The sequence below is a fragment of the Excalfactoria chinensis genome, chromosome 4, assembly GCF_039878825.1.
Source record: "Excalfactoria chinensis isolate bCotChi1 chromosome 4, bCotChi1.hap2, whole genome shotgun sequence".
NCBI lineage: Eukaryota > Metazoa > Chordata > Aves > Galliformes > Phasianidae > Excalfactoria > Excalfactoria chinensis.
In genome coordinates this window covers 31,051,972-31,064,982 of record NC_092828.1, presented here as the reverse complement: position 1 = coordinate 31,064,982, position 13,011 = coordinate 31,051,972, and the positions used below count along the sequence as shown (strand labels likewise).

The window sequence follows — 13,011 nt, the reverse complement described above, 5'->3', positions numbered from 1 at the left end:
TTAGAAATTCCACATCGTTAGAGCAATTACAAATGTTTGTCTGATTATCTACAAAAGCAACTTTTGTGTGCCTTTTTTCAGAACTCAGGAACCAGATTCCTGAGAAGTCCAACAATGTGAAGTCCTGAAAGGCACCACAAAGGAAGAAACATGGCCGTAAGCCGTAGGTTACTTACAAGACTTCCAGGCTGTCAACGTGAAATAAGTGTAGCTTCACTTTTCAAACTATCTCTACCCAGTGTTTTACATATACAGGAAACTGACCATGTACAGCACAGAAATACCCAGCTACTGTCCTACCAGGATGAGCTCTTCTCATGTACCACGAGAACTGATGCTGTACCATATTCCATTCAACTGGACAGACTGATTGTGCTCTCAGTCTTCTACTTGTACAAAAAAAAAAAAGAAGAAAAAAAAAAGGAAAAAAGAAAAAAGAAAAAGAGGATATTTATTTGAAAATGCCCGATAAATGTAATCCACATGTTCTCCTCTCTTGCTTTGCAGACCAGCTATGGAACTGATTTGCCTGTCTTTGGAACACAGTTGTCAGATGTCCTGTATTTGGAAAATTAAATTAGAAAAAAATCTTTTTAATATGGTTAATGCTCTTTCCTGTTTGTGACTTTGTCACACACAAAGCCAGTGGCAAAATGCAGTGAATAACCAGATGACTACAAAAACAAACAAACAAAGTCACGTGCTGAATGATGCGTGTAAAATGACTGGGTGTAAACATGCTGCGTGATTGGGAAAATGTTGAGAAACCACGAATGCATTCTTACTACACTGAATAATGGCAAGGACAGTAATGCTGAAAATCCATCAGAAGGGGGCTGTATTTGATGCATACACCTCTGTGTTAGTTTTTTTCCTGGAACTCTTGTGACTGGCTGGCTAAAGACTGGAAGGACAAAAGCACTGATTCTGACTCCCTCATTCCCAGGGAGAAACTCCTTCCCCCACAGAGGAATCTCTGAACTTCATTTTAATGCTGCTGAAACTGCCCCTCAGCCATCCAAGGCCTCCCAGTGGGCCACCTTGCTCCCTGGGAAGTCTCTGCAGCACTAAAATGCTACTCGGGGCAAGCAAGGACTGCAACATCTGGCCCAAACTCGTGAACATCTCTGAAATCTGCAAAAGCACAACACTTGAAAACAGATTAATGTTCCAAGTAGGTTTATCTGTTCACATTGAAAAACTCCTTGGCTTTACTGATGCGGATGCTATTACATTCACATGATCAAATACAAGTGGTCCACTGATACATCAAGAAAATTAAGTCTATTTCTCCCTTTTTTTCCCTACTAGATGCATTTAGTTTTTTAATCGGGAAGCGCATCCCCAAAAGGTTCGTACATTCACATGTTGCATTTCACTTTTTCCGCACCAAGCATTTTCAAACTGCTGCTGTTGGTAATAAAGAGTATGCTGGGGTAAGACAAATATCTGCACATATGGCTCTTTTACAGTTTTCTTTTTAAATTATCACTTTAATTTAATTAGGTTTCACAGGTTAAGCATAAAAATGCACTTTCATTGTAAAGGAAGAAATGAGACAAAACCTCATTCACTTACAGCCCCTTTGACTTCAACTTTTCTGCCCATCTCTTTCGCATCACTATCAGCCCATGAAGCTGGCAGGACCACACTCACCACTGCAGGTAGAGAGTTCAACTCTCCTTTTGTCTTTGAAAAAAAAAAGAATGGGGCTGGGGAGCAAAATCTTTTTAACATCCAAAGAGAAGAGAAAGTAGGGAAGCACAATAGCTGAAGCACACACTGCTGATGGACACAAGAAGGGAAAGTTGCTCTGAGGGCAGATGGCACCAAGACGCTGAGCACAGCTAAGTCTGGAGGTGACCGTTCTTTTCTCTTGCATGCTGGAATGCTTGGATTCTCCTTCTAATGGGCCATCTTATTTATTTATTATGTATATGGCAGTATAACGAATATAACAAACATTACATTCAAACTGATTTTGGCTTGATAATTTCCCCGGCTCTTTTCACTCCCCTTTAAAAATTACAGGCTCTCTCTAACGTTGGGGCCATTTCCTGTTCTTTCCTGATAACAACGGAAAAATACTTAAGACAGCTTCAGATAATAAGATAAGAAATGCTAATAAAAAAAAAAAAAAAAAAAAAAAAAAAAAGTGTATTTAGGTCTGCCGAATGGTTTACAGGAGGATTCTGGGATGCAGTGATATGAATCTCTCTGCAAGGGAGCGTGGGGGCCGATCCACCAAGCACTCAACTGATACATTTATTTTTCCAAGAGGCAATGGAAAGGGAAAGCATGAAAGCAGAAGCCCCACAATGCCCACGGCTTCCCTAGCCAGCTTCAAAAGATAAAGCTGGTTGGGGAATGGAGAAGCAAAGCAAAAGAAGAAAAAGCACTAGCAGCAAGTACTGGGAGGAAAATAATAATAATCATTTTTTAAAATGCCCTTCCTTCCATGCCTCTTAAAATTATAACTATGTGTCAGTGTTTGCTGGTTGAAGACAGACACCCCTTTAAGCTTTTTTGCTTTGGTTTATGCTTTTCAAAGCATCACACAGGACAACTGAATTGTTTGCACAATTAAAACCATGTCAGCTGGCTCCAGACCCACTGAAAATCAGAAAAGACCAAGGCTGATTTGGAGAGTGCCACATTTTCCATTTCTGCTGCTTTCAAGAGGCTGTGAATGAAAGCACCAGTGCAGGGTTTCCATCTCAGAAAAGGCTGATCAGTTGGGTGATGACTTTGGAGAATAAGGTTGAGTAAGAATCATTTTAATATTTGTGTAGTTTTGGAAACATAGAAACAAAACAGCATTAAAACTTTGCTCGTGAGATATGGTAAGAAAACTTCCTGAAGAGGGCACAGTTAAACTGTTGATTCATTGCCTTACAGAAGCACTACGCACACATAAATGAAGTTCACCAAGGCAAACACCAATCAGAAAATCCCTCAGCTCTGGGAAGGATGCCAGAGCCAGGTCTGTACCCAAATTCTGCACCTACATCCAACAAACAGGAAACAAAAAAAAAGCAGCCATGGAAAAATGAGTCAAAACCAAACAACCATCTCCCTTAGTTTTCCACCCAGTTGTGGAAAATGTGTGACATGGCAAATTATGGGAAACATTGCTAGAGACCTCTCCTGCCTTTCTTGGTCCCACACTCATGCCCCCGCCCCTGTCCCTAAGCATGCACGCAGAACTCTTCTGTACAACATTACATTATGAGCACGTGGCAGCGGGTGCAGGATGCCCTGCAGCGGGCAGACATGGAGCAGCAGGTCCCCGTGTCCTGCCAGCAGGACAACAGACTCCTTGCTGCTCCGGGTCCTGCTGCCCGAGGGAATCTTCTCAGTCCTCAGATCTGCACAGACTGACATGAAGCCACTGACATCTAGGTCTGTGCGCACATGGTGCTAAAAAAAAACCTTGAAAAACAGAACATCAAGCCTCAGTCACATCCAACAGGAAAGCAACCGAGGAAAAAAATGATGCAGAAATGTGACATGATGCACAATAGGTTTTTATACTTGATTTTCCACAGACTCTTTTTTACGACCAGGTTTCTTATAACCCTGTGAGATAAATTCCTGGTACACTGTGGAAATGTGACCGAGGACGGAGCAGGTACCAGCGGGGAAGGGATTAGAGAGGCTAACATACAGACACGATGCACACTGCATCCCGACACCCTGCCGGGGGCAACGGGAACAAGAGCGGGCGGCAGCGCTCCCCAGGCCAAAGGCCGAAGAGCACTGGGTCGGGCTGTGAGGCCGCCTCAAGTGCCTCTCGACAGAGGTGATGAGGGGGAACCCACGTTCTTCCACTTGCATTACGCTGACATCTCTAAATCAAAGCTTTGCTGCACGTTGCCGTTTCTCGGTGGCAGGTATGAAACACGCGATCAGCTTCTGACAGTTTCTTTCTCTCGCTACCAACGTAACCGGGAATTTGCAAGAGCTTTAACGAGCCCGCACATCCCCGCTACGTGCTGTGCTGCCCACACGCAGCAGCAACCTCTCTCTCCCCAGTGCTGAGGAGCTCGTAGAAAAGTATTTCCCAGCAGAAGCCATCATTTCCACTTCAGCTCGAACGCCCGGGAAGAGAAGAGAAAAGCGCCGAGAAAGTTTTATCTGGCAGCAGAAACAGCCTCCCGCTGTGCCTGCCTGCAGCAGCCAGGCTGGGACGAACCGAACCTCTTTGTAATTGATGCTCCAGGCACCGTGGAACGCATTGAATCACTTTCACTTTGATAGGGGAATTTGCACACAAGCTCGGAGATAAACAGCCTTACTGCAGCCCCCGACCCGGCGAAAATAGAACAGTAACGTAAAATAAAGACACCACACACGCGGTAACTGCCTTCGGGTCTATCACGCTCCAAGCGAGAAGCAGCGCGTAGGAGAAGCGGGTCTCACCGAAGACGGCTGCCGAGGGGTTGGAGCGGCCGCAGCGGTTCCCACCTGCTGTGCCCGCGGAGCCCCCAGCCCCACTGGGCCCCATCCAGCCCAACGGCGGCTCCCCCAGCCCCGCTCCAGGCTCGGGACCTCGGGACGGGACGGGGCAGCCGTCCCGCTGGCCGCTCACCACCGACTCGCCCCGCCCGCCACCCCCGCAGCCTCACCTTGCGCGGCGGAGCCGGGCCGACTGGCCCCCAGGACGGCCAGCGCGGGGAGCACCACGCTGTGCAGCAGGTATCCCATTCCCAGCCCGCAGCGGGCCGCCGTGCCCTCCAGCCCCTTCCCCATAGCCGGGCGGTAGCGCGGAGCGGTGCCTCTCGAAGCCGCCTCAGCCGCCGGCGGCCCCGTCCCGGCGCGGAGCCCCGCAGGCGCTCAGGCTGCGCGGAGTGCGGCGGGGCGGGGGGCGGCGGGGCACGGGCGCGGCATTGCGGGGCACGAAGCGGAGCCCGGCGGATCGCTGTCTTCCCGCGGGTGGCTCGGCTCGGAGCGGCTCGGAACGGCGCGGCTGCCTCCAGCCCGCAGCCCGCGGGGCGGGGACGGGTGGGGGCCGGGCAGGGCCGGGCTGGGAGAGGGGCTGTGCCGCCCGCCTGCGCTCAAATGCGAGCCGGAGCCGAGGAGCTAACCCAGAGGGAAAGGGGGCGGGGGAGGCTGGGAACCACCCGCCGCAGCCCGGCCCCGCTCCCCCTGCAAGGATGCTGAAGCACACACATACACGCTGCTGAACACAAACAGCCCTTCCCGATCCCACTAGGGAGGGGGCAGGGGGAGAGGCTGCCCCAAGAGGGGGTCGGGGAGCCCCCTTCCCTAGGGAACAGCTCTCCCTTTACCCTTGTTTGCCTCCTCTCCTAAAAGGCTGAGGTCACCGCAGGGTCTCAACCATTAGCCCAACACCCACAACACACCTTCCCTTGCCCTCTGCCTTCAGTGCTTGTCCACCGATTCCCACAGTCAGTGCTCACAGCTGAGGTTCATTGCTCGACCAGGGCTTGCTTGGGTTTTACTGATGGTTTTCATTTGAAGTTGTTCTTTCCCTTGCAGGGCCCAGTTAGGCTGCCTGTGGCAGTGTCCAGACATAGCTTCTCATGTGTCAGGCTGTGCCTATTCCAGGGGGCTATAGTCCCAGAGCATACTGCTGTCCTGGGCAGCATCTCCTGCATCCCAAAAGCTCCCCAAGGAGAGCTGCCCATGAGATAAACAGCGCTTTCTCATGCATCTTCCCAGGCACACTGCCTTCGCCTTCTGCCTGTCAGGAAGAAGTAGCAGCATGAGGCTGCCATGGCAATGCTGCAGAAGAGTTTTCTGGGGCTACAGGAGCTGCTTATCCCCAAGAGGTTCCATACCTTGGCCCTGTGACATTAATTCCCTTCCCACATGGACCATTCCCATCTCTGGGTTTGGGGGGCTTTATTTTAAAAGGGGGAAATGCCTGGAAGGTGCCCCAGGAAGACAACACTTCAAGCCCAGCAGCTTCTGTGTTCTAGTCCTGTCTGTTTCCAGCTCTACAGCATAGCTTAGGAAATAGTGAAGTTCCATCATCATCTTGGAGGCTGTGTAAGCAGTGGAAAGGAAACTCTGAACAAGAACCTAATTCCAGAACAAGTTTTCTGTTGTTGTTTTTGGTTTGGTTACTTATGCTCTATATACATCCCAGAGCTTGAACTCCCCAGCCTTATGCGGTGGGAAGCAAACATTTCCCTATCTATGACATTTGTTTGCCAGTTTTGCCATAACTCAGTAAAGTTGGGAGCTTCTGTCATTTGTTGGGTACTTACTGTTTCTCTCGTGCTAGATGAAACTTTGCAGAAGCAAGAAAACAGATCCCTGAAAGATGGAAGTTGTATGCATTGAGGCACAAGCTGACGGGCACGTCTAGTGCCATGAGAGACAGGGAGGGAGGTCTGGCTTCTCCATTAAATGGAGTTAATTTATTTTTGATGTTTTGGGTCTTCCCAGGAGTAATACCTGTAGTTCCAGGCTTAGTTTCTACTTAGTACCTCAGTGACCTCATTAAATAGGTCTATCCCAATTTCAAGTCAATGTCCCTGCAGCTTTGTCTGGGGATCTCTAGTGGCTGCCAGCATGTCAGCCTCTGCCTTAGTATAGTGCATGGAGAGCAGAGCTGATCACAGCCAGGACACAAGTGACAGCATGGGGACAGCTAACTCTCAGCTGGGGGACAAAGCAAGTCTTTTCTGAATACCCATGGCGTGGCAGACAAGGGAACCAGAGTACTGCAGCCTAAGGTGTGGAGGAATCACTTTCCTGCTGGGAGTGGATATGCTTTGACCTGTAGAAGTCAGTTCAAACAACAGCACTTAAAAGCTAAACAGTGGCTCTCTGGAGAAAGTGTTCTCTAATTTTTCTGTGCTCCATTATGCATAAGAGAGTGCATCCACTCTGCCACACATGCCCAAATCATGGAGCATCCTCAGAGGTCCTCTACATACTGACAAACACTATCTGCAACTGGGCATCCCAAGTGCCACCACACAGGACCTGGTCCATTCAGGAGGCAAGCTGTCCCAAGGACTCTTTAGCTTTCTTCCTGTGAGCTGAACAGAGTTATTAGGCCAGCTTAATAAATCTCAGATTTGACACAGTTAAAGAACTGAGATAATTCAGGGATTTGGGATTAGAAAGTTCAAATTGCCTGGGTTTATTCCAATGTGGATTTGGTTTTGCTTTCTGATGGAATGTGGCTGGAGAAGATGCTTTCTTGAATGTTGGAAAAGTAGGTGACTTAAAAATATATCCCACCTTAAGTTTACTACTTTATTTTCTTTAAATGCCTTTAATATCTATTCAATATCCAACAGAAAATTATCTGAAGCAGATGCTGATCTCTGGTTTTAGACAGAGATGTGGGATGTCAAACAGTTTGCTTTGAAGAGTGGATTTAGGTGCCTGACAGGTGCTGTTTTAGCTGGTATGTACAGCTAGATTCAAGAAACAGAAACTTCATATCCTTAGCAAGTGACTGTGCAAACAAGGGTAATGTTTGTGTGTTTCTATGTAACTTGTGTGTGTTTGTTTGTTTGTTTCCCCAAAGAGCTTTCTAAATGAGAGTAAGGTTCTGAATCAGTACTTGACGTTTTTCACCCCTGATGTCAGCTCAGGAATTTCTAACTCTTGAAAGGCAGTTTTTGAAAGAGCAGAGCTGGTACATTTGTTTCCAGTGGGTTTTTATTGCCCAAGCATCTGGAATTGCAAAAGAATCAAGCAGAAGGTAGGTTGGATTGGAAAAGTCCTATCAGCTTTCATATTTAACACTGTGAATAGTAGTGTAAGTTACCAGATTTTGCTCTAGATGTTTTCTTGAGATTCTTTACCTTCATAGCAATGTATACAAAAATTAATTCTAATTACACTGTTCAATGGAATGGGAACTTATATTTTCTGTTGTTACAGTGGCACAGCTCAGGTGAAGTGATACACTGCAGCAGGCACTGCATAAAAGCAATGATTTCCTGATCCCCCTTGCATAGAGCTGGTTAATTTGGACCACGGCTGGAGCAGAGGTAGTAAGGTAACCCGTGTTAGGTGGGAGCAGTTCTGGTTTGAACAAGCAGGGAAATCTTGTCCACGGGTTTATGACTACAGGGAAGATTCAGTAACCCATTCCTGCCCTGAGCACCATGTCCCTCAGCAGATACTGTCACTCTGGGGCACCCGAGGAAGCACTCACTTCACAAGTATTTTTAAGGGAGCGGATTGAGGCTCCACATCAGGTGATTACATTTGGTGGAGTGCTCTCTGCTATTGAAACACACCTGAAGCAGCACGAAGTACTTGAGCAAAGGCTACATTTTGCAAGTTCCTCCCCTGGCTGTTAGCAGTCCTGGGCAGCATGTGGCATGCCTGTCACTGAAGGCATACCACATAGCTGCCTTTGGTTGTACCATTCCCTCAGGCTCTGCTATGCTGTTCTTATTTTACGACAGAGCTCAGCATATTGCAATTGAAAAAGCAGGTGTGATATGTACCCCTTACTTCACTGACATACACACCACAAGGCATCAAATAGTGCAGTTTTATCTCTGTAGGCAATTACTTCCTCTGTGATTGCTTTATGTGATGCTGTGGGTCTGCAAATGAAACTCCCCGCATTTCAAGAACAACACAACATCATTCCCAGTTGAAATTTCTGAGTTTTGTTCTTCATGCTGGGAATAGCTGTTTGTGGTGGCAGTGTGATCCGAGGAAAGTTTCTTTCATAGCTAGCAAAATCTAGGTAAAAAGCTGACTGCATTTCCACTTCCAGAGTCACGGATCACTGTATAGTTTACTCTTTTAGGGAACCAGATCTTCCAAATATCACCCAAGCTCACAGGCTATACCAGTGTGCTAAATTTTCCTTCTGGGTGTTGTATTAGCAAGGCTGTGGTCAAAGTACAACCCCACCCCCCCCTTCCCAGCCAGTCCAGAGAAAAAGATTTAAACTGTGTTTCACCTCATAATAACCAACACTTCAGGTCTGTGCTGAATCACTGGGAAGCAGCATGAGATCCTGTTCATGGCACGTATTTGGCTGCACATGCTCCTGCTTGCTTAATAAATGTATGGCAATTAATGTTTCCCTTGCTGCTCTTTCTAACAGTTGGGCTTCTCATGATGTCTGAAAGGGACAGTCTAGAAACAAAAGAGCATTTCAAGTAGCTTTGCTAACATTCAGGTCAAGTTCCGTACCTGTGCTCCTGCTGGATACTGGACACTCTGTGTTAACATTGAGCACTCTCCTGTTAATGTTGAGCTTGTAACTTGTGCAGTAGGATGCTGCTGGAGCTGCAGATTCACATGCCTAAGGAATAAAGTCAAAAGACCCAAAGTTGTGTAAGTGTCACTTTCAGTACTCAGGGATGTTATATCCTTGAAAGGCAGCGAGGCTTCGGTTCCTTGCCCATTACTGAAATCTGTGCCATTGAACTACAGCCAAATGATATAGCAGAGAGCTTTATCTTTCATGCAAGTTATCTATGAACAGGTGACAAGTCTCTTATTTATTTATTCCCATCCGCAAATACTCTGTAGCACTTGAAACAAACAAACAAAAATGTTTGATCTTTTTGATCTCCGCACTGATTTACCCGAAATCCCGCAGCCCAAACACTGAAAGCCTTGCTGCCGACTTTTGGGCTGCGCAGTGTGGAGTCAGGAGGTCATCTCGGTCTCCCCCGTGGGTCCCTCCCGGCTCGGGCTTTTGCGTAGCTGTGACTGCACTCCCTCCTGCGCGTCCCCGGGCGCGGCGGGCTGCTGCCGGCAGAGGGCGGGCGCCGTCTCCTCCGGCCCCGGCGTATCTCACTGGGGCGAGCGGCACAGCGCTCCCACGGCTCGTTGCTTTTTGTCCTATGGCAGGACTCTGAGTCCCTGCATAGTCCCACGACAGATTTCCCAAGGTTCAGATTCAAGCTTAGCCTAAAGGACATGAAAAACTAGAAAAATGTCTCCCTAACAGGACAGCTGAACACGGTAGGGTCAGACTTCCACCCACACGTTTGTAATATTAACCCGTCTTCTTTTAGTCCAAAACCAGCGTATTTCTCATTGTTAGAGGTTTTATTCGGAGTTAAATATATGTGCAGGCTTATGCACGAGCCGTTTGGTGAAAGCAGATCACATTAAGCAAGCTGCGGGACTCCGAGCACATGGCAGTGCTCCCAGCCTCCCCATTTACATCTGCTTTGTGAGAGAAGAACAACTACAGCCAAAACACTACAGCCTCACTTCCCTTCCTTATTACTATTATTATTTTTTTCAGTTTGAAAGTTGACAAAGCGTTCTGCTGTACAGTGGGTTCATAATGCAGCTCTCCCTATGGCTGTGCTACTGCAGCTTCCTAGAAAGCATTTCCTCCCACTGATGAATAGCCAGATTATATAGATATTTTATTTTTACCTAACTGAAAGCAGCTTTCATAGGGTAACCCTCAGATTCCTGTGCAGGGTTGTTTGATGGAAGCCATAATGCTATGCCTGTAATGCTATGCCTGGCTGTGTGGTTTCAGTCTTTTTTTCTCCCGGCCTCTTGGTGGCAGGGCAATTAGAGCTCCAACTAACTGTACAGGCAAAAGATATCCCAGTACAGTAATCAAAGCAAACATTATATAGATTTTTATTGCTCCAACAAGAATGAAGTCTTTGTTAACTGAAGTGGCTTTATTGATTTGAAAGAGGAGATGTGTTTATTTTGTATTGTGAAGCACTCCAAGCTGTGTGTGTGGTTAACGCTCATGAATTCAGAGATAAAGGAGCAAAAAAGTTCTCTGTGAAAGTATAGAAGAGAGACTGCATAATTTCCAGAACATTTATTCTAACATTTTCATAATGGCAGTTATAATACTCGCAGTTATCATTATCATCTTATAACAGACCTTAATGTTTCACAAACTGCGTGATTTGTTTAAGTCCCTTAATTAACAACATTCTTGCCTGTTTAGCAGTAATTTGTTTGTTTTAGTAGAAATGGCCACTTTCCTCTCGCCACACAGAGGCTGATGGAACAAAAATGTTCAGCCCCACAGCTGAAAAGTTTATGAAATAAATCACCCATCACAACAACAGGTGACTGTGTTTTGAATATGACCTTTAACTCTTTGAAGCACATTATTCAGCACTAGGAAGTAACTTCTGTGGTTTGCATCACGACGGTGATTTAAATTGACAGCCTTAAGATTTCTTTGTCTGAAGAAGTTTTTTGGAACTGTTGTGAGCTTCCTTCTGTAAAGTATGAATAAACTTGAGCAAACTTGAGAAATAAAGTTAGATACTTCTAAGTCCTAACCATGATCACGTGCACTTCTCATAACAAAGAGGAAAAAAGGTTTAAGTAGATGCAGTTATGCTGGGTGTGCTTGTGTTTCAGATACACAGACATTTACAGAAACTGGCTCTGGCCCTTTAGGAGTAAACCCTCTCCCCAAAAAGTGAAAAACACTCTGCTCCATCACCCATAGGACTCTATAATAAACATAACAGTGAGAGCTGTGTTTTGACCAGAGAGCACTGCAGGTTATCTGAAGCGATCTAGTTTATTGTTGCTTTAATACTAGGCTTACATTCTTATTCATTGTTTCTCTTTTGAGTAAGGTTTTGAAAGGTAATATCACATAAAGGAGCGCCTGGTTTTGGCTCCACACAATGCTTTCTGATATTACACCTGTCAGCTGATCTGCCTTTGAGGATGATTAAAGTATCTTGCACTGAGTTTCTTAGTTTATTTCATTCCATATGCATTCATAAATTAATAGATGGTAATCTATTAATAAAAACTTAATATTCTACAGTACTCTTTGTAATGTGTTGTAAGGTTGGTTTGTTTTTTTTTTTTTTTTCTTTTTTTTTCTTTTTTTCCTGACTTGGAACTACTCACAGACTATTCAAGAGCCTGATGAGATTCCAGTACTGGCTTGACAATAGCTGAGATTTTTCTTCCTCTCTGAATAACATGAACTCTAGGATTGAAAGTGGTCTTTCACCTTCATAGCTAAAACATCACCCATTACTCAGTCTCTAGTCTATTAAAAACAGCTCTGAAATGTAAAACAAGAACTTAACACAGAAAACAACAACAACAACAACAGGATATGGTGAATTCCAGTCCTTTGGCCCAACAAAGTAGTACAAGTGATTGTATTGTTGGCAAGAGAAAGAGTGATTACTTACACCCCTAAGAACTCCTTCTCTACACTACAGAGGGTGAAGCCCTCTACATCTACCAAGTGTGTCAGACCATAATAGATCTGCTTGGGGAGTCATTGATTTCTCTGGAATTTAGTTGTTCCAAGTATCAGCAAAGCCATCTCAGTTAATGATCCTTTTGAAAAACAAATTGTAATCATTAGGTGACTGAGATAGAAGGCATTCCATTACAGGATGGAAGAGGATAGGCTGGGGAAGAGGAAGGAGATAGCCCCTTACTGAGAAGTCTCAAAATTCACTGGTTATGGTGGGAAGTTTGTTAATGGCTGGAGACCTCTGATGCTGCCTACCTGCTCTATATGGTCTCAAAAATCTCCTGGAAGAGGAAGGCATAAATTGAAACTGTGCAGGGCTGGCATGTGGTCTATCCTCTGATTTTTTAATTGATAAGGAAGTTTCAATTACTTCTGAAGAAAAGAAAAAAAGAAGAACTGATAGCAGTTTACAAGGATGACCATGTGAGAGGACTGCAGGGGATGGGAAACTGGAAATGTATCTGTACACTGTATGTATAAACAGCACAATCCTCTCAAAAGAAACAGATTAGCAATACGGTCTTAACAAGGATAAGGTTCACTGTTACAAATTGAGAAAATGTTTCACGATACATCTTCCTCCACATACTCATAACATTTTAAGAGTTGCTAAAACCCCCCCAGGGGCACAGAACAAGTTATCAGTTTTTTCCCTTCCCCTTCCTCACCCCCTTCTTTTTCTTTCCACAGAAATAATTAATTTTCCACTTAAATTTATCGCATGCATGCTGCCTTTCCTTCTCCGCAAAGGCAATCACTTTGTCAGTGATGTACCTCATGCTGCAGCCCTGCTCTGCCTTATCCTCCCTAAAGAAAGG

At 45.7% G+C, this 13,011-nt stretch overlaps 1 protein-coding gene across 2 annotated transcripts in view; it reads right to left on the bottom strand.

Annotated features, from left to right (window-relative positions):
- Positions 1–5,034, bottom strand: part of UNC5C (unc-5 netrin receptor C) — a 238,359-nt gene extending 233,325 nt beyond the window's left edge. For both annotated transcript variants that reach the window (XM_072334831.1, XM_072334832.1), the window contains exon 1: positions 4,629–5,034. In XM_072334831.1, the coding sequence (XP_072190932.1) occupies positions 4,629–4,752 (124 nt within the window). In that variant the 5' untranslated portion in view covers positions 4,753–5,034. The remainder of the gene's footprint in view (positions 1–4,628) is intronic.
- Between the last annotated feature and the right edge of the window lie 7,977 nt (positions 5,035–13,011).